This window comes from Thalassophryne amazonica, chromosome 14 (genome assembly GCF_902500255.1).
Source record: "Thalassophryne amazonica chromosome 14, fThaAma1.1, whole genome shotgun sequence".
In the NCBI taxonomy this organism is placed as follows: domain Eukaryota; kingdom Metazoa; phylum Chordata; class Actinopteri; order Batrachoidiformes; family Batrachoididae; genus Thalassophryne; species Thalassophryne amazonica.
The window spans coordinates 25,033,127-25,059,980 of record NC_047116.1 but is presented as its reverse complement, the minus strand read 5'-3'; the positions used below and the strand labels follow the sequence as shown (position 1 = coordinate 25,059,980).

Genomic DNA, 26,854 nt, shown 5'->3' with positions numbered 1-26,854 from the left:
CTAAAAAATAAAATAAAAATCCACTGAACAGGCTGTGGAGCAGCACAGGTAACGCACGACAACAGTGCTAAAAATAAAATAAAAATCCACTGGACAGGCTGTGGAGCAGCACAGGTAAAAATCCACTGAACAGGCTGTGGAGCAGCACAGGTAACGCACGACAACAGCGCTAAAATAAAATAAAAATCCACTAGACAGGCTGTGGAGCAGCACAGGTAACGCACGACAACAGCGCTAAAATAAAATAAAAATCCACTAGACAGGCTGTGGAGCAGCACAGGTAACGCACGACAACAGCGCTAAAATAAAATAAAAATCCACTAGACAGGCTGTGGAGCAGCACAGGTAACGCACGACAACAGCGCTAAAATAAAATAAAAATCCACTAGGCAGGCTGTGGAGCAGCACAGGTAACGCACGACAACAGCGCTAAAATAAAATAAAAATCCACTAGGCAGGCTGTGGAGCAGCACAGGTAACGCACGACAACAGCGCTAAAATAAAATAAAAATCCACTAGGCAGGCTGTGGAGCAGCACGACAACAGTGCTAAAAAATAAAATAAAAATAAAAACGAAAGCGTTAGCAAGCTAGTTAGCTTGCCAACGCTGATGAAGGTTAGCTGATAAAAGTGCTCCGTCGCGATGCTTCGACCGTTAGAGGTCTTCTTTAGGCGTTGGAGCACGGTGAAAAAGTAAAATAAAAAAGTAAAAAAGTCTTGAAAAAGACTGTTAATTCAAAGAACTCAAACAGCTCAGTTCAAACAGCTAACAGATACAGCAGAACACCGCTGTGCCATCACATGTCATAAACACAAGACAACCTAATTTGCCCATCACATGTCAAGACTGAAATATTCTGCAACTCTAGTAGAACAGCATCTGCAGACTCAGAGTGAAATAAGAATGTTCAGTATTTTACAGTTCTGATATGTGTGATTATCTTGTAAAATTAAGAAAATATATATATAAGGCAATGCTAAAATACCCTGTGTGTGTTGAAAGAATGTGACCTTTTGACCCCTTAGAATAGGTCAAGGTTACCCATCTTTAAACTTGTCCAAGTCTGTGTCCCAAGAATCCTCCCTGTGAATTTGAAGATCCTGGTAGTAATAGGACTGGAGTTATGCTGAGCAAAGACAGATGGACAGATGCAAAGTTTTCGCAATACCCAATGACCATATTTTGACCTTGGGTAATAATTCAGCTTTAGATTTTTCTGATGTTTTATTTGATTATCTTTAAGTATACCATCTATACATGCAAAATGTTCTATTTACTTTTATTTTTTATATTGGCCTATTTAAATTTGACTTTGCTGTCTGTTTTTTTCCCAGACCTTTTTGCTGCTGCAACAATGCAAATTTCCCCAATGCGGCAGTAAAAGTGGATTATCTTAACTTGCCTCTAAAGTTAAGGGGTAAATAAACACAGTGTGTTTATTTAAATGCATTTTTAATGCTTTGGACCATGTATAGTACAGTATGCCTAATATTTTTACACAGTACTGTTAATGTATTGTGACAGCTTATGTACACAGTCAACTATGGCTTTGTTATTTTACTCTATTTACTGTGTAGATGCTCCTTACAGCATTGTACAGTTCTACATTTCATCCTGCAAAATATCAGGGTTTTTTTTTTTGGTCACAGTCTGTTTTACGTGAATGTGCCCTAACTATTGTTGGTGTGAATCATTCCAGTGACAGATCAAGAGAAAATGTGCATTTGACTTTAAAATGCATTTTATATCAAAAGGCAGAACTAAACGGTAGCTTTGATTTTGCAAAACTGCAACACAGAGCCAGTGTACAATATGTGTGCAGTGCAGTGAAGCATCTACTCTGCAGATTACAGCTTTGTGCATTTTTATTTCTCTGACTTTCTTCCTCTGCCATCACAAAGAAAAAAAAAAAGAATAAGAAATGAAAAAAGTATGTTTTCGGGAGGAAAGACACACAAGGCCAGAACAATAAGCATAAGCAAAGGAAAGAGAAATCGTGAATTCATTTCCACAGCACCTAACACTGCTGCAGAGGGGCAAGATGATGCTGATGCAAACAGATGCATGTGCTCGAAGGTTCAACATAAACAGTTTGTTTTGTTGTCATTGTGTTACTATGTCTCACTAAGCAGAAATAAAAGGACCGTGTTTGCCTTCCTACATCAAATGCGATTACTTAAAAAGAGGTTCTTTACATGCTTGTTGCCCTAAATGCTGTTTTTTCTGATGCATCAAACCCACATGGTTAGATTGTATTTTTTCCTGCAAAAAAGCCATATAGAAGTAATTATTAACATTAATAATCATCAGTTTTATATTTCTTTTTGCAATTTCCATATAATTAATAGGATTAAAATATAAAAAACAATGAACATGCGAGCATTGTGTCGATGCTGAGTAAGAATACAATACTGTAGCTTGAAAATGTGTTGTATTGCAGCTCTATGCAGCCGACTGCCACATAATAGAGCTGTGGAAATGTCATAAAATAGCTGTGATCTTACGGGCGAATATGAATGGAACAATAACATGTTCTCAAAGAGAAAGAATGAGCCTGCCCATTATAAATAGAATCACAGAAAGCCTAGCAACATACCCACTGTGCATCTGGTGTCTGCCAGAGTGAATAAATATTCAGAGTGCATGATGGGGGAAGCTGCACAGGTGCATATATTACCTGTATCAAAGCAGCCAGGAGACTAGAGGGATAGTAAAGGTAACAACACAAAAAGCAGAACTACTTAACCTGCAAGCTTTTGTGTTGTTGCATTTGGAAGCAGAATTCTCCACTTTGGATAATGGTGCTGTATCGTCACAATCTGCAAAAACAGCAGCTTTGTTGTTCAATAAATAAAATCTTCGAATGTGAGCGTGTGTGAAAAGGAGTGTGTGGGCTGGAAGTTGATGCTTTTGTGTGATTAAATGCACCATGTCATGCAAAGTAGACTGCAAGAATATTGAAAAGGGTAACACTGTGCAAAATCTGTTGAAATTGACCTTTTAGGGCTCCATATGCTTAAGATTTCACACTAAGCATCTTAAAAGTTGAGCAGTTCTGTGTACGTAATTGTAGAAACAGCCCTGCTCTAAGTAAAATTTAGGTTTGACACAGCTCATTTTTGACTTCTGTGACCCGTGTCACAAGTATGAGACACACCCACTGAGGCAGTGTGCACTTGACACGCCATATAGTTTGTAAAGGGAGAAGGAGTGCCGGCGTCACCTAAAAATCCGCCCTGCCTTCACTGCACATGCGTCATTTCTGTGCGTCAGCCGCGGTTCACCGATTATCACCTCGTTTCTGCTTAAAATTACACTCCAGTCATCATCTGTCTGAGCGACAGATATCTGAAGCTTTTGTACAACAATCATTTTTAAAGGTGATAGAGAGAGGTTGAATGGGGCATTAATCCTTGTTCTGTGATGTGATATGTAGCCCAAAAAAATGTGTTGGGTCTGTAATGGCTCAGAACCTTCCTAAAAGGCTCTCTGAAACAGCTATGTTACTATGCTGGGTTTAGAATGCCTCGTTTGCCTTTAATGGTGTCGTTTCGGAGCTTATTTGGCAACCTCATTATGAAATGCAAGTAGGTGGCGCTGATCGGTTGCCGTTGTTTGATTGGCTGCCCTTGCTCTCACTGAAAAGAAAGCATTGTTTATTTATTTTCATTGCTTTTATATTTTCTGTTGTGTTTCTACTCAGGTTTTTTTTTTTGCCTCTTTCTCTAAAATTGTATATAATAATCATTAGATTATTAATATATAAACAAAAATAAATTTAAGAAATATTACAATTTGAAAACAAATGCACCCGAGCGTGATGACAGCTGCAATGCTAACTTTTAACATTGAAAATGTCATAGACATGCTAACATGTTAGCATCGCTCCAGTTTTTAAGTTATAAAATACATCTATCAACTGTTTCAGAAGAACATAACAGGTCGGGTTAACATAGAAAAGGTAAATAATACTCACAGACGTATGCTCTTCAGGGTTTTAGCAGGAGAAAATTAAGCAAAAGAAAGAAAGAATAATCGAAGCATTGCTTCAATCTGCGAAGCACTGCTTCGATTGGTTCAAGGTTCAAAGCAAAGCCGCGCTGCAGAAAAGTTGTTTACGGACCCGCTGCAGGGTCTGTAATCAATACAGAAATGATCATTTTCCTGACAAACACCCCCCAAAACAACGGCCACTCTGAAGGACCGATAACATAATCGTTAAGCACAAAGCTTATTGATGTCGGTGGATCGAGTCATTTCTTAAAGATACCCAAAAGGAACCGGTTCTCGATACACATCCCTAGCTGCTAAGGGTTTAGCTCATTCCCTTTAGAGGAACAAACCAGAGCTAACGTGCCATTCTAACATGCAATTCTTACAACAGGAATATGGTGCAACACAAATTTAAAACAAGAAAATGTGATACTCACAGGCTGTACTGATTGCTGGGGTTGATTTTGTCGCAGAGTCGGAACTGACCCTCTACTGAGTATTAAATGCCGACTGAAGCCAGCTCGAAATCGTGCAAGGTTTGTGAAACAGTCCTCCGTGACATGCGCAGAGCAAAGAAATAGTCGGCGGTTGTATGTACTGGGGATGCGGTTAAAAATGAATAAAAGCCAGTGATCGCGTACATTGCTTTCCGTGGGAAGATCGTAGTCCACTAAAACAGCCTGGGAGAGCACACGAATGGGTGGGCACAACCTTATGAATAATTAATTTTGAAGGGGCGTGTGTGAAAGGGGGTGTGTGTGTGTGTGTGTGTGTGGGGGCTATTGGTGAAAAAGTGACGTAAGATTTCTCTCAAAAACGGATTGGCCTGTGTTCTAGGGGCAATTCAAAAAAGGAGAAATACTTGAAACAGAGGTTCTGAAACTTGCTGGCACTTCGTGTGTATTCCCCACAGCGGGGAGACTCTGAACTAACACCAAAAACATGAAAAAGATGATTTTGATTCTCTATCCCCTTTAAATAAATTCAGCATTATTTCATAATAAAAGACGGAGGAAGCGATCAGAGCGCCGCAGCAAGACGAGCTGCTGCTGCTGCCTTCACTGCACCTCCGTCATTTCAAAGCGTCACTAGCGGCTCACTGATTATCACCTTGTTTCTGCTTAAAACTTGTGCAGCAGATAAGAGAATATTTAGAGTGGAATCCTGCATATGGTAATAAAAGCATCAAATTCATCAGAAATACTCCTCAGACAATCCTCTTTTGAAAAAACCAATTGGCCACTTGAATTTTCAGTCGGTGTTCAGGTAGGGGTCAATTGAAGAATTACACAGGAGTCAAAATTAAAAGATGCTTCAATCATATTAAAACCTATGCCACATTATTTGCCTGATCATAAAGATTCCAAAAAGGTATGGTTTGGACTATCTGTGACTGAATTCTATGGAGTTATGGGATAAAATTTCATTTCATTTATTTGTGCAAGGACAGCATACAATTACATACAAAAACAGCAAGAATGGTGACAAAGGTCAGTGTCGGTTTGTACAGGGGTCAAAAGTTAAAGTTGCTCCAATTTTGGTAAAAAGTGATGCAAATTACTAATTGAGTTAACACGGTTTTAAAAAAGGAATAGTTTGGACCATGTATCATCCTTACTTATCACGTTATGGGGTATATATATGGGGTATGGCATATGGCGTTATGGGGTATACATGTGACCTCATATATATATATATATATGGGGTCACATGTCATAGAATCCAATAGATGTAGACCTTGTTTGACCTTTACTTTGGAGACCAAGCATTCAACACTGTCAGATCTATTCCGTTTATTAATCCTATTAGCTCAACCAATAATTTGCATCACTTTTTTACCAAAATTGGAGCAACTTTAACTTTTGACGCCTGTACAAAATGAAACTGACCTTTGTCACCATTCTTGCTGTTTTTATCCCGTAACTCCATAGAATTCAGTCACAGATAGCCCAAAGTATACCTTTTTTGAATCTTTATGATCAGGCAAATAATGTGGAATATTTTTCAATATGATTGGAGCATCTTTTAATTTTGACCTCTGTGTAATTCTTCAGGTGACCACTACCTGACCACTTATTGAAAAGTCAAGTGGCCAATCATTTTTTTTCAAAAGAGGAGTGTCTAAGGAGTATTTCTGTTGAATTTGATGCTTTATCACAATTTGCATGATTGCTTCAGTTATCTGCTGCGCTAAACGGCCTCATTTCTGCTTAAAACAGACTTTATAATGATTTAAGGTTTTAATTTGTCACCTGATGATTAATAATCACATTAATCCATTTGATCGCTTTGGGTGTAGAGACTCAGTTTCAGACGTGCTGCTGTGGTCTGAAATGACGCATGCGCATTGAAGGCAGGGTGGACCAATTTTTAGTGGGGGACCGTTCGGTCTGCGACACTGGCCCATTTTCTGAAGGGGGGGGCGCGTGGACAGTCTCATTTAATGCAACAAAAATAATTTAGAGACATGAAAATTGGCTGTTTTATTACGTGTCATGCTGCGTTCACATTCTGGTGGGAAAAACAAAACAGTGGCGTTCACTGTTACAGAGGCATTGTGTCAGTAAATGATGAAGGCAGATTAATTAAAAGGACAATAATTAGAATTATGCAACAGTGATATAGCTTTTTACAGAATGCCATATTTTAAAAAAGAAGCTCTGTAAATGACTGTTGTTTAAAGAATCAACTTTTTGTGATCTTGCAGCTTAACCCCTTAAAAATGGAGTGACACAGGGCAGGTCTATAGCACCCGGGAAGCGGTGTTCCTTATGTTTTATGTATAATCACTATATCTCAGCAATACACAATTTATGAATATTTGCTAAAAGCCTATTTTCTCTGGAAGAAAATAAGCACATTTTATAACAATACAATCCCAAAATAAATCAAGATTAAAGCACAAGATAACCATCCGGCTACAGCATCTTTGCTTTCTGACGATGTTTTTTCTTGGAAGGTGTTAAATTTTAAAATCTGTATTATTTGGCAGTAGTTTAGGAAATGTTTTTTTTGCCAAAAAGGGACAAATGCTTTCATTTCTTATTTTCAAATACATCAAAAACTTAGGTGCAGGGGTGGTGGCCAAGTGGTTTGTGTGCTTGGTTTCCATGCAGAAGGTTCCTGGCTCAAACCCCACCCCTGCCACATTTCTCCATGTAATGTGGAGTTGTGTCAGGAAGGGCATCAGGTGTAAAACTTGTGCCAAATCAGCATGCAGGTCTACCTTGGATCTCCTGTGGTGAACCTAAGTGAAAAAAGGAGTGAGCAGGTGAATGGACTTACTTAAATAATTCAAAAACTTTTTGCAGTATAGTTACAGCCTTGGTCAGAATATTTGGGTGTCTGAATATTAGATACATAATTTAAAATCTTTCCAAAATAAATTCAAATGAACCAATTTTGTATCATCAGAATATTTCATAAAATATCCAAACAAATACTTTCATATAGTGGAATAAAAATACAGACGTAAAATGTGCAAATGAGTGAGTTATTTCCACGTTTTGATGAATTTACATGAAATAATTCTGACCAGTAGCAGCATTACAACACTTAATCCAAGGATCTGGCTTGTCTTCCCAAAATAAACATTTTGACAGCTGTGTAACTGGAAGTAAAATCCTCTGTTTGCCTAAATATTTTAGTGTTTATTCATCGTAACTAAACCTGAGAATGTCTAAACATGAAGCCAACTTATTTTTCTGTCATGTAATATACAGTCCCTAAGTTATATTTGTTCAGTAGCAATAAACCTTTACATTTGGGTATATAGTTTAGATAGAAATAGCTATATTTATAAACACCTAAGTAATAAAGCGATCATTTCTCTCTGTGAGGTCATAGAAACTATTCTTGTTGTGTTAGAGCACTTTCACCTCACATGGAGATAGAGTGGAATGGTTTACCTATAAAAGTTAGGCACATGAGTTTGGAAAAAAGTCTTTAAAATGAGACTTTAAAGACTCTTCTGTACTCAGTTGCTTACAGTCATTGTTGGCTGGTAAGTTTTAATCTTAATTTTGAATTTAAAATTTTTGTCAATAAGTTTTTTATTGTCTTATTTTTTCTAAATTCCTAGATTTTTTTAAATTAATTTTTATTTATTGTGTTTTAAGTTTTTCATTTTACAGTTTTGAAGGTTTTTTTTATTGCATCTTTTTTGTAAATCCCTTTTTATTTTTAAATTACTGTTTATTATTATTACTACTATGATTATTATTATTATTATTATTAATAGTAGTTGTAAAAACCTGCCCTACAGGTGATGCACGTGTGGGGGGGTTTTGTGTGTGTGTGTGTGTGTGTGTGTGTATGTGTGTGTGTGGGGGGGGGTTTGCATGCCTACATACACACGTATAGACAGGCATGCGCATAACTGGTGTTCATGGTGCGTGTGCATGCTAAGAATAAATGATGCACAGCAGAAAACACAAGGGAAGCACTTCATAAGAGGAAAGCAATGACGGATTGTAGGAAAAGTGTTTCCCTCTGCTGTGCATCAATGATGTTTAGCACACACGAGCACCATGAGTACCAGTTATGTGCACCGCTGCATATAGACGTACAAACGCTACAATCATAAGATTAATCTTCCGCTGTCTGTCTTTGTGCTCAGTATAAATCAACATCAATTTTATCTTTTCAGCTGTGGCAAGCAGAAGAAGATGAGAAAAAAAAAATCTGAATATTTGATGGTACATACTATGGAGGCATGCAGTGTGGCGCCACCTGCTGCTAGCAAACAAATGCATCATAAATTTCTTGGAATATGTTTTGTTACAAATTATAATGTTTCACAACACCTGGTGACATACATTAGCCGACTGAAATGATGTATAATAGACCCCTTTAATGTTGAACTAACCAACCCTAAAATTATCCCATTTCACGAAACTGTCAGCCTTGTGCATGTAAACATGAGACTATGCATGTACAAAACAGCTCTTTCCATATCTCTCCATGTAATTGGACTTGGATGTCGAGCTGAACCAGATTCAGAAATGTGCTGAGAGAGAGAGAGAACTTGTGATTGAATTTACACCTCCCACAGGGTAAGTTTGGTCTGACATAATTCCACAAACACACACTCGCCGATGCTGGCATGTACACACAAAGTGAGAGAGAGGAAGAGAAAAAGATTCACACCTCCCTCTGGCAGGCGCCAGAGTGTTTCCATCTCTGGCCTCCTGAGCTCGCCACAAACAAACAGTTCATAGCGATGTAAATGGTGTGGAAAGCACTGCACGGGGACCTGATGACCATTCTCCTCTAAGGCTCACACAGGGACAGGAGCCACTGCACTCAAGTCCCCTATTATCTTTTATCTCACCTCGGAGAATTGCTTTAATATTTTCAGCCCATACGTGCACACAGGAGCTAAATATATCAGCCCCTGCCAGGTCACTCCAGTTGCAACCGATTGATGAGTCGTCTGCGATTATTCTCCTGGCAAGTGCGGATCATTTCGGATACGTGAAATAAAATGCAACGTTTCTATTTTGGATCAAAAAGCCAAAAATCCTTTTCCAAAACCTACAATAAGTAAGAAAATCTTGCAGAGGAAAGCGTGAAAAGGCTGTGTCATGTTTCGACAGAAATAGCTGTCATTTTGCACGGTGAGTGTCTATCAGACTTTGTACTCTGTGTCGTGTTATTCCAGACATGCATGCGGCAAATCTGTGTTCAAATAATGCCGTGATCAAAAGCGACGTTGACGGAGCTGCACTTTGCCATGCATGTGAGCGTGTTTGATGGTTAAATCAGACAGAAGATGTTTAAACATTCTCCTCTCAGCCAGTGGACTCCTTTATCCCCTTAAACTATCATCTACCATCCACTCAAGTGACTTTGTGTCATCTTTTGCATCACTGCTCAGGAATGTGCAACAGCATACAGCAGTACATAGTAAAACTACATGCTGCAGTGGATTTACACAGGCGGTTCTAATGTTGGGCTCAATGGGGCTGTGGCCCCCACAAATTTCTCTAGGCCCATTATCAGGGCAGCAGGTAACTGAAACAATCTTTCACATGTTGATACAAGCATCAGAAAATCCAATATGGCGGCCAGGTAGGGGTAATGAAGAATTACACGGGTCAAAATTTAAAAATGCTCCAGTCATATTGAAAGTTATACCACATTATGTGTCTGATCACAAAGATTGCAAAAAGGTATAGTTTGGACTATCTATGACTGAATGTTCTGGAGTTATGGGGTAAAAACAGCAAAAATGGTGACAAAGGTCAATTTCAGTTTGTACAGGAGTCAAAAGTTAAAGTTGGTCCAATTTTGGTAAAAAGTGGTGCAAATTATTGTTTGAACTAATAGGATTAATAAATGGAATAGTTTTGTCTGTGTTGAATGCTTGGTTTGCAAAGTAAATGTCAAACAGTGTTGACGTACATTGGATTCTAGGGCACGTGACATATGTGACCCTCTAACGTGACAACTGAGCATGACACATGGTGAAAACTATTCCTTTTTAAAAGCCTATTAACTCAACCAATAATTTGCATCACATTTTACAAAAATTGGAGCAACTTTAACTTTTGACACCTGTACAAACTGAAACTGACTTTTGTCACCATTCTTGCTGTTTGTACCCTATAACTCCATAACATTCAGTAATAGATAGTACAAACTATATCTTTTTGGAATATTTGTGATCAGGCAAATAATGTTATACTTTGCAATATGATTGGAGCATTTTTAAATTTGTGTAATTCTTCATTGACTCCTACATAGCCACCACACTGGATTTTCAAGTGGCCACCACTTTTTCTCAAACACTGATTTATGGATTTATGCACTGATTTATTGCATCACTTTTTACAAAAATTGGAGCAACTTTAACTTTTGACCCCTGTACAAAATGACACTGAGCTTTGTCACCATTCTTGCAGTTTTATCCCATAACTCCATAGAATTCAGTCACAGATAGTCCAAACTGTACCTTTTTGGAATCGTTATGATCAGGCAAATAATGTGGAATATTTTTCAATATGATTGGAACATCTTTTAATTTTGACCTCTGTGTAATTCTTCAATTGACCCCTACCTGACCACCAATTGAAAAGTCAAGTGGCCAATCGTTTTTTTCAAGAGGAGTGTCTAAGGAGTATTTCTGCCGAATTTGATGCTTTTATCACCATTTGCATGATTGTTTCACTTATCTGCTGTAGTATTTGGAGAAATTAACAAAAATCCATTAAGCTGACCAATCTCGCAATGTTAAAAGAAGAAAAGAACTGTGGAAGAAAAGTGTTTTTTTTTTTTTTTAATATAAGAATAATGGGGCAGCACGGTGTCTTAGTGGTTAGCACTGTTGCCTCACAGCAAGAAGGTCATGTGATTGATTCCCACCTGTGGCTTTTCTGTGTGGAGTTTGCATGTTCTCCCCATGTTTACGTATGTTTCCTCCAGGTGGTTCAGCTTCCTCCCACATCCAAGGACATGCAGGTTAGGTGAATTGGAAACTTTAAATTGCCCGTAGTTGTGTGTGTGTGTGTGTGAATGTGTTTGTTTGTCTATATAGTAGTGTTCAGAATAATAGTAGTGCTATGTGACTAAAAAGATTAATCCAGGTTTTGAGTATATTTCTTATTGTTACATGGGAAACAAGGTACCAGTAGATTCAGTAGATTCTCACAAATCCAACAAGACCAAGCATTCATGATATGCACACTCTTAAGGCTATGAAATTGGGCTATTAGTAAAAAAAAAAGTAGAAAAAGGGGTGTTCACAATAATAGTGGTGTGGCATTCAGTCAATGAGTTTGTCAATTTTGTGGAACAAACAGGTGTGAATCAGGTGTCCCCTATTTAAGGATGAAGTCAGCACCTGTTGAACATGCTTTTCTCTTTGAAAGCCTGAGGAAAATGGGACGTTCAAGACATTGTTCAGAAGAACAACGTACTTTGATTAAAAAGTTGATTGGAGAGGGGAAAACCTATACGCAGGTGCAAAAAATTATAGGCTGTTCGTCTACAATGATCTCCAGTGCTTTAAAATGGACAAAAAAAAAAACAGAGATGCGTGGAAGAAAACGAAAACAACCACCAAAATGGATAGAAGAATAACCAGAATGGCAAAGGCTCACCCATTGATCAGCTCCAGGATGATCAAAGACAGTCTAGAGTTACCTGTAAGTGCTGTGACAGTTAGAAGACGCCTGTGTAAAGCTAATTTATTTGCAAGAATCCCCCGCAAAGTCCCTCTGTTAAATAAAAGACGTGCAGAAGAGGTTACATTTTGCCAAAGAACACATCAACTGGCCTAAAGAGAAATGGAGGAATATTTTGTGGCCTGATGAGAGTAAAATTGTTCTTTTTGGGTCCAAGGGCCGCAGACAGTTTGTGAGATGACCCCCAAACTCTGAATTCAAGCCACAGTTCACAGTGAAGACAGTGAAGCATGGTGGTGCAAGCATCCTGATATGGGCATGTTTCTCCTACTATGGTATTGGGCCTATATATCGCATACCAGGTATCATGGATCAGTTTGGATATGTCAAAATACTTGAAGAGGTCATGTTGCCTTATGCTGAAGAGGACATGCCCTTGAAATGGGTGTTTCAATAAGACAATGACCCCAAGCACACTAGTAAACAAGCAAAATCTTGGTTCCAAACCAACAAAATTAATGCCTCGCAGATGTGAAGAAATCATGAAAAACTGTAGTTATACAACTAAATACTAGTTTAGTGATTCACACGATTGCTAAAAAAGCAGTTTGAACATAATAGTTTTGAGTTTGTAGCGTCAACAGCAGATGCTACTATTATTGTGAACACCCCCTTTTCTACTTTTTTTTTTACTAATAGCCCAATTTCATAGTCTTAAGAGTGTGCATATCATGAATGCTTGATCTTGTTGGATTTGTGAGAGTCTACTGAATCTACTGGTACCTTGTTTCCCATGTAACAATAAGAAATATACTCAAAACCTGGATTAATCTTTTTAGTCACATAGCACTACTATTATTCTGAACACTACTTTATGTGGCCCTGCGAGAGACTGGTGTCCTGTCCAGGGCGTACCCTGCCTCATGCCCTATGACTGGTAGAATAGCCCCCCCACCCCCCCATGTCCCTCAGTTGAAGTAAGTGGGTATAGAAGATGGATTTTATAAGAAGTCCCTAACTTTATTAGCACTCATGGTTCTCTCTAAGCTTGTATCTGTCTTGGGCAGCTCTTGCACCCGGCTGATTTCAGTGCCACATTTACTCAACCAGCGCCTCAGCATTGCTCCTATGTGTGCCAGTGGAATGTTGTCATGGATCAACACAAGCTGAGGAAAGTCAGATAAAGTTGTACCAGTTTTTTTTTTTTTATGTTTGAAATTTTCAGGAGCTCAGCTGGACCAGGGTCGGCACAACACAGCACCCAAGGAAAGAATTACCCCGTGGTATTACAAGCTGAGGATGGAGTGGACACCATGATCACCTAGAGTTACATTAAGTGGGACTCAGCTGTCCCATACCGAACACAGATGGGAGTCCACTGAGCTCTGGAAAAAAAAAGACTTTTCCCGACTTTTGCTGAGTAGTATGCCTGCTCTTGAGGATTGGCACCGAACGTGTCCAGGTGAGTGCTAATTTGGGAAAACCGGGCGAGATGCCATGACTTGTAGCTTGGATCACTATAGTGCAAAAATGGCACCAAACTCTTTTAGTGATGCACCTTGGTTCCTTCATAGATTCACATTTTATATATTATAGCCTCTGTACTTAATGCTTCTTATGGAGTGGAAAAAAGTGAATTCAATTCAATTTATTTTATTTATGCAGTGCAAAATCACAAGGTGCTTCACACGGCGAAGGTCTAACCTTAAAAAAGCCCAAAGTCCAACTGAAAGAAAGGCTATGGAAAAAGGAAAAACGACTGTTGACTAAACATGGGAACTCATAAATTCTCAGAGTCCTACACTTAACTAGTATGATTAAGTATTTTTATTTTTTTTTAAAGCCCCTGACTTAGTTAGCTCTGAGGAAGCTCAGTAGTCCATATGACATCCATAAGCCATAAATCCAACAGAAAATTGCTCAAAGAAATATTGACATTTGCCATTAAAATCCTGCTATCAATAGGGCAATTATGGCTGAGAGGTTAGGGTGTGTACTGAACCACATTCCACAGTTTGCAGTGTCCGCAGGCCTGGGTGACCTTTGCTGCATGTCTCCAGCTGTTTTCTGTCTCTATAATAAATAATAAAATGTTGCCACCATCTTCAGTTTCTCACATTCTCTGATTGAAACGGTCCTACAACACTCAGTTTCCATAGCACCCATGGAATTTTGTCACTGCGGTGGCATCCACTGAGCAAGTTCATGTTACACATCTAATACAATGTGCATTTCTTCTATTAATCTTGTTGTTTTTAAGTTTGCTTTGGTGAGCTAGTGTGATTATTATTATTATTATTTTTTTGTATAACAAACTCTTTCAGGAATAACATTACGGCAAATAAATAAATAATAAAAATGGCAAATTTGAGCATGACAGTCTATGTGTGACAAAGACTGAGGAAGACCAGCCCCACCTAAAGAAGAACAGCATGCATCCTGACTGTGTCGCTTGTTGTTATGTGTGTAGCTTTTTACACCTCGGCCCTCCCGGCCTGGAGGGGTGTTATCATCACTTCGCCATCTGTCCGTCAGTAAGACCATTCATCCCTTGCTTTAAACACATTTGCTGGAAAGCAGGGTGACAAATCAACTTGAAAATTCCAGGATATGTTTGGGTCTGGTTTCCACAAAAGCCTGTTGATTTTGGGTCAAATTGGACTTTCAACATGGCTGATTTGGTGGCCATCTTTATTTTGGCATTGATACTGAAAAAATGATTGCCATAATAACTACTGCTCAAGCCTGAGTTCCAAACATGGTATATCTATTACTGATCCTGACCCCTAGAACCCAGCTGATTTTGTGATCAGACAGTCAAATATCAACAGTGTTTTTTTCACCCCAACGTTGTGAGCACAATACTTTTTACTGTACGATGCCTGATTGTTAAGAAACTTAGAATCGATGTTATATAGTGCAACTCAAACAATACAACTGAAACCATGACAGTTTGGCATGGGTTGTGAAGTAATATGCTCATTCTGCAATATCAGACCAGATCTGGGAGCATGAGCTTATGTTGTGCAACACTGGATCTGCCACACTATGGAACCCCTCTGGGTCCTAGATGGAAACTACAGAGGCAAACAACCGGTCCATATCCACCTACCAAAAGTAGCCATCTATCTGTCACAGCTGGCTGATATACTTGTGGGTATACCTTCAGTTTTTTCTAGTTGCTAGGATCCTCAAAGCTGAGGAACTCTGATTTTCTCTGAGACACAAAGTCACTGCAGTGGTATCCAAGAATCCTGCCAAAAGACCCAATACTAAAGACACACAGTTGCCAATGTACAGCTCATTTATACTCCACTTACTATATGTACTACTACTCTGTATACTATATATATATATATATATATATATATATATATATATATATATATATATATATAAATCTGTCAGTATTTTTTCAAATGGTTTAACTATTGCAACCCGCATACATCCACACATCCTTTATGTTGGCAGAGTTGTCAAGAAAGATATGCAATAGATTGTCCTGCAGACCATCTTGAAAGCTTTTGACATCTTCAAACATGGCGACCACTGAAGAGGTTATAAGAATGTTTCTGCCACAAAAGAAACAAGAATATGCAGCAGTAGTGCATATACGTGTGTGTGTGTGTGTGTGTGTGTGTGTGTGTGTGTGTGTATGTGTATACTCAACAAAAATATAAACGCAACACTTTTGGTTTTGCTCCCATTTTGTATGAGATGAACTCAAAGATCTAAATCTTTTTCCACATACACAATATCACCATTTCTCTCAAATATTGTTCACAAACCAGTCTAAATCTGTGATAGTGAGCACTTCTCCTTTGCTGAGATAATCCATCCCACCTCACAGGTGTGCCATATCAAGATGCTGATTAGACACCTTGATTAGTGCACAGGTGTGCCTTAGACTGCCCACAATAAAAGGCCACTCTGAAAGGTGCAGTTTTGTTTTATTGGGGGGGATACCAGTCAGTATCTGGTGTGACCACCATTTGCCTCATGCAGTGCAACACATCTCCTTCACATAGAGTTGATCAGGTTGTCAGTTGTGGCCTGTGGAATGTTGGTCCACTCCTCTTCAATGGCTGTGCGAAGTTGCTGGATATTGGCAGGAACTGGTACACATTGTCGTATACGCTGGTCCAGAGCATCCCAAACATGCTCAATGGGTGACATGTCCGGTGAGTATGCCGGCCATGCAAGAACTGGGACATTTTCGGCTTCCAAGAATTGTGTACAGATCCTTACAACATGGGGCCGTGCATTATCCTGCTGCAACATGAGGTGATGTTCTTGGATGTATGGCACAACAATGGGCCTCAGGATTTCATCACGGTATCTCTGTGCATTCAAAATGCCATCAATAAAATGCACCTGTGTTCTTTGTCCATAACAGACACCTGCCCATACCATAACCCCACCGCCACCATGGGCCACTCGATCCACAACATTGACATCAGAAAACCACTCACCCACACGACGCCACACACGCTGTCTGCCATCTGCCCTGGACAGTGTGAACCGGGATTCATCCGTGAAGAGAACACCTCTCCAACGTGCCAAACGCCAGCGAATGTGAGCATTTGCCCACTCAAGTCGGTTATGACGACGAACTGGAGTCAGGTCGAGACCCCGATGAGGACGACGAGCATGCAGATGAGCTTCCCTGAGACAGTTTCTGACAGTTTGTGCAGAAATTCTTTGGTTATGCAAACCGATTGTTTCAGCAGCTGTCCGAGTGGCTGGTCTCAGACGATCTTGGAGGTGAACAAGCTGGATGTGGAGGTCCTGGGCTGGTGTGGTTACACGTGGTCTGCGGTTGTGAGGCTGGTTGGATGTACTGCCAAATTCTCTGAAACGCCTTTGGGGACGGCTTATGGTAGAGAAATGAACATTCAATACACGAGCAACAGCTCTGGTTGACATTCCTGCTGTCAGCATGCCAATTGCACACTCCCTCAAATCTTGCGACATCTGTGGCATTGTGCTGTGTGATAAAACTGCACCTTTCAGAGTGGCCTTTTATTGTGGGCAGTCTAAGGCAAACCTGTGCACTAATCATGGTGTCTAATCAGCATCTTGATATGGCACACCTGTGAGGTGGGATGGATTATCTCAGCAAAGGAGAAGTGCTCACTATCACAGATTTAGACTGGTTTGTGAACAATATTTGAGGGAAATGGTGATATTGTGTATGTGAAAAAAGTTTTAGATCTTTGAGTTCATCTCATACAAAATGGGAGCAAAACCAAAAGTGTTGCATTTATATTTTTGTTGAGTATATATGTATATATATATATATATGTATATATATATATATATATATATATATATATATATATATATATATATTATATATATATATATATATATATATATATATACGAGGTCTGTCCAAAAAGTAAAGGACCTTTTTATTTTTTCAAAAACTATATGGATTTGAATCACGTGTGATTACATCAGCCAAGCTTGAACCTTCGTGCGCATGCGTGAGTTTTTTCACGCCTGTCGTTGCGTCATTCGCCTGTGGGCAGGCTTTGAGTGAGCACTGGTCCACCCCTCCGTCGGATTTCTTTTGTCTGAGAACTTGCTGAGAGACTGCCGCTTTGCTCCATGAAATTTTTTTCAGAAACTGTTAGAGACAGGCAGTTGGAAACCATTCGATAGATTCAGTTGGATATCGGTGAAGATTCTGTCAGCGTCACGCAGATTATGGACTGTTAAAACCTTTTTAAAGATGGCCCACAGCGGCAGAGGGCGCACGGTGCGCCGAGCGGCCATCGACAGACTGGATCGACCAGATCATTTCTAAACTGAATGCTGTGTTTATCCGGGACATCATGTGACTACCACAGAAATGGCAACAGAGCTGGACATAGTGCTTTTGCGGCACATTCCACTGTTACAGGAGATTTTGTAATGAAAGACGTGCGGAGGATTTCGCGCGCCGGAACGAAGCAGCTCAGGATGCGCAGCAAAAAAAAAAGCACCTCCGTGTTGGAAACCATTCAGAAGATTCAGACGGCTTTCGATGGCTTTCAGTCGAGTGAGTATCCGAGAAATTGTGTAACAGCTGGACATGCCCCAACATGTCCTGTGAGACTTCCAAGACAGAGGTGTTTTTTTGCTGCAAGTCCTGAGCTGCTTTGTGCCGACGCGCGAAATCCTCCGCACGTCTTTCATTACAAAATCTCCTGTAACAGTGGAATGTGCCGCAAAAGTGCTATGTCCAGCTCTGTTGCCATTTCTGTGGTAGTTACATGATGTCTCGGATCAACACAGCATTCAGTTTAGAAATGATCTGGTCGATCCAGCCTGTTGAATGGCCGCTCGGTGCGCGCGCGCCCTCCGCCGCTGTGGGCCGTCTTTAAAAAGGTTTTAACAGTCCATAATCCGCGTGACACTGACAGAATCTTCACCGATATCCAACTGAATCTAGTGAATGGTTTCCAACTGCCTGTCTCTAACAGTTTCTGAAAAAAATTTCATGGAGCAAAGCGGCAGTCTCTCAGCAAGTTCTCAGACAAAAGAAATCCGACGGGAGGGGTGGACCAGTGCTCACTGAAAGCCTGCCCACAGGCGAATGACGCAACCGACAGGCGTGGAAAAACGCATGCGCACGAAGGTTCAAGCTTGGCTGATGTAATCACACGTGATTCAAATCCATATAGTTTTTGAAAAAAATAAAAAGGTACGATACTTTTTGGACAGACCTTGTGTATATGTATATGTGTGTATATATATAGATATATATATATATATATATATATATATATATATATATATATATATATATATATGCTGTTCAAAATATTTAATTATAGTTGACCATCTTCTTCATGTACTTTTTCTTTAAGGTCACTTCAACTTTAGCTACAATGCCTCCATAATGACTGGTGGTATTGATTCTTTAGTGCATATCTGAAAGTTTTCAGCAAACAGACACAAATATGGACACAATTTGCACAGAGTGTAGACAAAGTATTTACCATTTACCATAAATGAGCCTTTCGACCACTGGTTTGCATCTAAATCTTGCAACCCTACAGTAACTGTTAACACCAGTCTTACTCAATGTTCCGTCTTCAGATGTCTACATTTCAATGATTTGACTGTAAGTTTGAAAGTTTTTACATTTTCACTTGGTTCCTGTCAAAAAAACAATTGTTCATATTGTTTCTGGGAATTGACAAACGTATTGCAAGCAGTAAGCAGGCACTTAGTGTGTTTACTCCCAGAACAGATACTACTTCCTGGTTCAAAACCACCTGCGGCCCATTCTATATGGCTGTGTCCCAATTCTGTGGTTGTACCCCGCTAAGGCTGAATTCTTTGGCCAAATACATTATAAATGGTCTAACTAGGCTGTCCTATTTGGTAAATTTAAAAAAATGAATTCATAAAAGGACAATGTTGAATTCCATATGTTGTGAATAAGTAATGTTTCGAAGAAAAGTATCAATAAGTAATAGTAAATCCCTTCAACTGTTCACTTGTTTTCACTCAGGGTCGCCACAGCAAATCTGAGGTGGATCTGCATGTTGATTTGGCACAAGTTTTATGCTGAATGCCCTTCCTGATGCAACTCCACATTACATGGAGAAATGGGCAGGGGTTATGACTAAATTATGGGTTACACACCACTACGCTAGTGAGTAAGCTAATGATGGCAATAGCACATCTACATGGCTAGATGATCTCATTTCAGAATGGTTTCATCTGCCTCCGCTGTCTCAGAAGACCGATCTTACGGACACAGCCTTAGGAGTATGCAGCCTCTGAATTGGGACAAAGCCCGAATACTGGAGTCTGGAGTTGTGTCAGAAATGGCATCCAGTGTAAAGCATGTGCCAAATCAACATACACAGCTATATCTGATCTGCTGTGGTGGCCCTGAGCAAAAATAAATAAATAGATAAAAATAAGAAGGAGCAACCTAAAAGATTTTTAATGTATGTAGTAGGGCACTTGTACGGAGCACTAGAAACGTCATCACAAAATGTTTTACATGTCGAGAGAATGTGCGCTCATGTTACTACGCTGTGTGCGCTCATTTTGCTAAATTGTGCACGTTTCACTAAATTGTGCTCTTTTTTTACTATATTGCGTGCACAATTTACTAAGTTATGCGCTCGTTTTACTAAATCATGTGCTTGTTTTACTAACTTGCTCTCGTTTTACTATACTGTGTACACAATTTACTCTATTGTGTTCTCATTTTACTATAGTGTGCGCTCATTTTAAGCATTGTAAAAATAAACGCACAGTTTAGTAAAACGAGGGCACATTTATTAAACTAGGGAACGATTTAGTAAAACGAAGGAACAATTTAGAGATAATGAGAGCACAGTTTAGTAAACACTGTTATAAAACACTGGCGTGTATGATCTACTTACTGTAAACGTGGCCACAATTTGTAAAACGTGTACTCAATTTGTCTTGACACATCTTGATCTACTAAAACACACCCAGGAAAAATTCAAACGTGTGCCGCAGAAGATTAATTGTGTGCACAAAAGCGTGGTATTAGTCAACTGAAACCACTAATGGTGAAAACACAATCACTTCATCATCACTTCCAATATGAACTGCAATGTTACAGACGTACTAGTATGCCCAATCTCTGTACAATATCTTGCAACAGCGAACGTGAGAAAATTTTGCAAATGACTAAATGTAAACACAAAATACAGAGTTCGAGAGCTCAGCTAAACATGCTCATGTTGTATATTTTGAGGGCTCAATTAAAGGAAAACAGGCTCACAAATTATCACGGCCAGAAAAAAAAAAAAACACTAAGTGACCTCTCCTGGGTTCCGTAGACTTGAAAAGACTTAAAATACATATTGCACATTTCGTAGAAACCTGTCACCCTTCCCTGAAAATATCACACCCTCACACAACCCCCCCAATAAAACCTCTCTGGTGCCACTGCTGTGGATTAACCTCTCTGACAGCCGAAAGATGCTCACGGACCAGCACTTAAATACCAGTTAGTTGTGCCCTCGGCGCATAAACAACATCTGATGCAAGAGTCAGTTAGGCATCTTCAAGATGTCAGGAAGAAGCACGTCCACTCACCCTGCTCGAAAAGGCTGCCCATTAACTGCTGCCGCGTTCATCTTGAGAGCCCTCCCTGGCAACGTGTCGCAGTGTGAGCCTTTATTAGTATCCTGGTCACTATCAGCCTGGTCACTATCACCATGGCCACTGTCTCGGAGGCTTGCTCGTTCTGCATCCTTAAATGTTGAGCTGCAGCAGAACAGAAGGAAGAAGAAAAAAAAAAAAAAAACAACATAACTGGCCATTAGCTGTCCGCGAGTGCTGTAGACAGGCCTGCTTGATACGTAGTTGCAGCTACTAAAAGCAGTGGTCAGGAAGCTTTTTGGATCGAGCTCTTACCTTTGAACAAATGGTTGCCTGCTTCCAGAATAATTGGGCTCTGAGGGGAAATTTTCCGTCTATAAACATAAAAGAAAATAACGCAGTTCATCGGTCAGTACAGAATTTCCTTACGATTTTCCTCAAAGGTCTGTGAGAGAGTTAGACTTTTTTACATTTCTTCCCTTAACATCTGAAACATGTCAATAAAATAAGTGTCATTTCTGGCCTTGGAGCACCTGCCAGTCAGACAGCTTGATAAGAAAACAATCACCATTGTGGCCATATGCGGCTTCCTTGGACGCGGCAAAGCAGTACCGCTGTGATTAGCATCCTTTTGCTCCTATCTTGAGAATAATGTGTTTGTGTTGCTCACACCCACACACCCGAGTGGAGAGGTGACAGCGCCAGGCCCTGTCGTCTGTGGTACTATCTCTAAATGAGAGCGTCCTAGATATTTACACCGCTTTTACACCAGATAATTCCACTGCGCCTGTGCTGTCCCAAACAACAACAACAAAAAAAAACACATCTCGTCAGATTCTATATGCACCGCCCACCACCACCACTCCGGGAGCCTCTTTGAGAGGAAAATCTACACTTTATTAATGGCCTTGCGGGTGCCAACTTTGGATGTGGTCGGGTGGATCTGATAGTGTGTTGATACTACGCTGTGTGCATCTTGCTGCCTGGCGCACAATGCTTCAGTAATGTGATCGGACAAGCTGCTCAAACACCTGTCCAAACCCAAATTTCAGGCAGGGTTTTCATTTTCACGCTATGGCAGCGGATCTGGCAGGGTCACAGTTGCCTTGTTCAGGACTCGCAGCGTTTGCATGTTTAACTGAGAGGACTTTCTGATTATGCACACCACCTGTACCGTTTTGCAAAAAAGGGACTCTCAACGGACCAATTTCTGAAATGATCCCGCTAATGCAGCTTTTAGAGGGGGGAATAGGATTTTTTTTTTTTTTCTGTGTGAAGAGCCTTCTCCAATATATCAATACCTTCTGACACTTACGTGGAACATCATATTTATGTTTCGTAATGATGATGTCTGTTCACAGGAAGGGCGACTCTATTTTCCCCATTTTTTTTCTTTTTCAGTCCCTTACTTCTCTTTACTCAGATTTGTGAGCGGAAGCAGCAGGTGCAGATAAGAGAGAATAAAGGCCAGATAAAGAGCGCACCATCCTTCTTACCTGTATCACTGACATCCTATTCGCCGGAGTGTCTGTGCTCAGCCCGGCGAAGCTGGAGTGGCATGCCGCCCTGGGGACTGTCAGGCTGTTTGGGGTGGTTTTCAGGTACATGACCTCTGACCTGGGCAGTGTGAGGGGCAGAGGGCTCTGATAGTCAAAACATATGGGTGAAGTTATGAGGGAGGGGCTGCTCACCACATTCATCCGGCTCGCCGAATCTCTCTCCTCCATCTCACTCTGCACCAGCATGATGTCACTCTTGTTGATCCTTTTCTTTTTGCCCTTCCCCACTGGAGGATTGGCGTACTCAGCCATGCGGCAGTTATAATTCCCAGTGTCTTTATCTTGATGCTTGGACTTGACAGCGATGGCGGTCATGACTGCTAAGAGCATGACAGAGATAATGCACAGGGTAACTATGAGGGGAAGGGATACATCCCAGGACTGTTGCTCACCACTTGTGTTGGATCCACCACCTGCCGTCGCTTCCGTGTTGGCTTTAATGATCAGTTTAGCCACAGCTGACAGCGGCGGCTTGCCATGGTCGGTTACCTTCACCACAAGCTCGACCACAGGGGACACCTCTTCCCAAAGCGCGTGGGCAGTTCTGACCTCCCCGCCCACTGGATCCATCTCAAACAGGTGATCCTCGTTGCCTTCTGTGATCTCGTATGTCAAATGGCCGCTCTCCCCGTGGTCGTGGTCCACCGCTTTTACTGTAGCCACGATGTACCCTATGCCTGCATTTCTAGGCACTGGAATTTCAGCTGTATCATTCTGCAGGAGTGGCAAAATGATAACTGGAAGATTGTCGTTAACGTCCAGGATGTTGACCCTGACCGTTGAAGTGCTTTCCATATGAGGTGATCCGCCATCTTTAGCTTGAACTTTGAACTCAAAGGATTTCGTTTGCTCATAATTAAAAGAGCGTGAGGCGTAAATGGCACCATTGGTGGGATTAACGGACACATAAGTATACACTGAGACGTCTCCGATGTGTGACGGCAGAATGGAGTACGACACTGTTCCATTTCGACCTACATCTGGGTCATGAGCCAGAACAGAGCCTAAGTACTCCCCTGGGATGTTGTTCTCGGGAACCTGCAGCACGTAGACTGTCTTTGTAAAGCGAGGTGCATTGTCATTTTCATCCAGGATTTTCACAGTAAACGATCTAGTGTAGTTCAAAGATGGAATCCCATTGTCTCGAGCCACTATTGTTACGTTATATTCATCTTTCATCTCTCTGTCTAGCGGTCTGTCAGTGAGCAACGTGTAGAAATTGTCGTTGTTTTCCTGCAGTCTGAAAGGTACATTTCCCAACACCCTGCATTGAAGTTGACCGTTTCTGCCAGAATCTTTATCCGTCACTCTGACCAGCGCTATGACAGATTCAGGGGGTGCTGCCTCACTGATGGCTCCCTGCCGGACTGACACAAAACTTATTACTGGTGAGTTGTCATTTTTGTCAATCACTTTGACAGTAATTTTACAGTGGCCTGGTATTGGGTTGGGCCCTAGATCCTTAGCCTGCACGTCAAACTCTATGATTGGATTCTCTTCAAAGTCGATCTCTCCCTGAACCTTGATGACACCAGTGTTGGGGTCAATGGAAAACAAATCTTGGATTCTCTCTGATGCATACCCAGTGAATGAATAGATCACCTGTCCGTTGCTTCCTTCATCTTGGTCAGTGGCATTCAAATCTATGAGCACTTTTCCAGGTGGTGAGTTTTCCGGCATCTCTAATAGATAAGAAGATTTTTCAAAAACAGGGCTGTTGTCATTCGAATCTGTCACTCTGACATTGATCTGCATGGAGCCCGATCTTGGATACTCCCCTCCGTCAATTGCCGTCAAGAGAAGGGTGTGATGACTCTGATCCTCCCTGTCCAAAGGTCTTTGAACCACCAGCTCTGGGTATATAGTTCCGTCACCCCTGACTTTTAAATCCAGAGAGAAGGTATTGTAGTCATCTCGTGTAACCTGGTAGGTTTTTATCCCATTTTCCCCAGAATCGGAGTCATGTGCAATCGTCAGAGGGAAACGAGTCCCGGCGGCTGCATTTTCCGAAATGTCAATATTAAGATGATCTGAGGGGAAACTGGGCGAGTTGTCATTGATGTCCTGGATGTCAATCTTGATCATACATATTTCCTTGTCATTTGCGAACACCTCCATGGAGAGCTGGCACTTTGGGTTGCGTCTGCATAACGTTTCCCTGTCAATCCTTTGTTTGGTGAAGATTAGTCCACTCTCAGGATCAACATCCACCAGATGTGGTGCAGAATTCTCCAACACTCTGAAGTTGGTTTTTTTTCCCTCTCTCCAAGGTCCCATAACCGGCATCTTTTGCAATATTACCGATAACAGTTCCGGGTCCTTGCTCCTCTGGAACGGAATAATTAAGGCTTTTCAATGTCAGGGCTTTAACCCACAAGAGAAGGAAGATGGGCACAGAGAGACGCATCATCCTTCAACTGAATATATGCGCTAGAGGCAGACAGAGGGGGGAAAAAAAAAAATCCTCTTTGACTTTCAACCTGTTGATTACTGAGAACCTAGAACCTGATCTCCCTCTAATGGTGAATTAAATCGATTTGCAAACCGTTTTCACATCCCTTTCAGCTGTGATGAACTCTGTAAACAATGATGACCGCCTGGCGACACCTATTGCATGAATTAAAGATAAAATTCAACATAGTGCTGCAGAAAGGCTTTGTTTCCCCTCCTGGGGGTGGTGGTGAGGGGGTGTTTCTTAATAAATAATCGATGATTATAAAGTATTAATCTCCCCCTACTGCATGCATCAAGGTGAAAACGTTTGAATCTGTGCGCTGAAGGTTAGGCTGAAGCTCGTGCACAAAAGCGCATTGCCCTCTCATGCGACATCTACACCTACAGCAGATCGCCGTTGAAAATGCAGCATCGGCGCCGCTTTCCTCTCGCAAAAAGCGTTCACTTTCCGTGCGGCACACTGTTGCACATGTCGGCGCCGACTGCGGAGCAGAAGCCATAAAGTGGAAGAAAGCAGGACACACAGCTTTTTCTCCGGCGAAACCTTTTGTATCCCCGTCAGTCAAGAGCATCTGTGGCGCGGCTGCGACTTTTGCCCGGTGATTGTCCTGTAATCAGTCCGATAATCCCATAATCCAGTCCGATTGGACCCACAGCTCTTACATCCTTCATTCGGACAATGCGCATTGGTGCTGCTCCCAGAAAATCGCGTGGATTTTTCCCTTTTTCCCAAATCCCCCCCTCTCCACCTTTCAGATCATCCAAATTAATCGCTTCTGCTCTCCTCGCACGCGCGCTCCCCCCAGTTTTCTCACGCGTCAACTGTTGAAACCTGCTCCGTTCGCAGTGAGATCTGACTGGAATCCTCTCGACGCCCTCAGCGCGCGCACTCCACTATATTTCTCGGTGCATTTAACATAGTTTGTGATCGCCATCCAGCAAATGAGTGAACAGTGACAGATCTTGCCTTAGGGATTTTTTTTCTCCCCTTTCAATAGGTCTGAGATCGCATGAAGAAGGGCTGTTCTAGTGCTACGTGATTCATTTACTGATGTGCAACAGCAGCATCAGAGGGGAAAAACGTGCTCCTGGATGCTTTTCCTAATACATGTGGAAGGGAACTAGACCTCTGGAATAGATCGATGAAACGTGTTTGACTGGGATGAAGTGGAACCAATATGAACTTGACAAGTGGTCAAGATCAGTCAGGATAAGAGGCTCCGTGTGCTTTTGAGAAATATGTATTTAAAGATGGTTTAAAAAGAGGCATTTCACCCTGATTTATCACAACTATAACTATACTAACTACACTATTGCACAACTACACTGTTACTACAACTATATACCAGTTGTGGTAAATCTGATTCATTTCAAAGAGTTGGTTCTTTTGGCTGTTTGTTAAACGATTCATTGATTTGATTCTTTGCTCATTCATTCATTGTTTAGTCATATTAATCTTTGGTAAATGGGCTGCATTTATATAGTGCGTTTCCATCTATATCAGAAGCTCAAAGTGCTTTACAATGATGCCTCATATTCACCCATTCACACAGAGACACACACACACACACAGATGTCAGAGTGCTTTTGAGAAATATATATATTTAAAGATGGTTAAAAAAAAGAAGCATTTC

General features: G+C 40.9%; 1 protein-coding gene across 1 annotated transcript in view; it reads right to left on the bottom strand.

Moving 5' to 3' along the window:
- LOC117524182 (protocadherin-17-like) overlaps positions 1–25,920 on the bottom strand; it is a 47,253-nt gene extending 21,333 nt beyond the window's left edge. The window contains 4 exon segments of the mRNA XM_034185938.1: positions 21,207–21,372; positions 21,523–21,581; positions 22,704–25,025; positions 25,027–25,920. Coding sequence (XP_034041829.1) covers positions 21,207–21,372; positions 21,523–21,581; positions 22,704–25,025; positions 25,027–25,176 — 2,697 coding nt within the window. The 5' untranslated portion in view covers positions 25,177–25,920.
- Between the last annotated feature and the right edge of the window lie 934 nt (positions 25,921–26,854).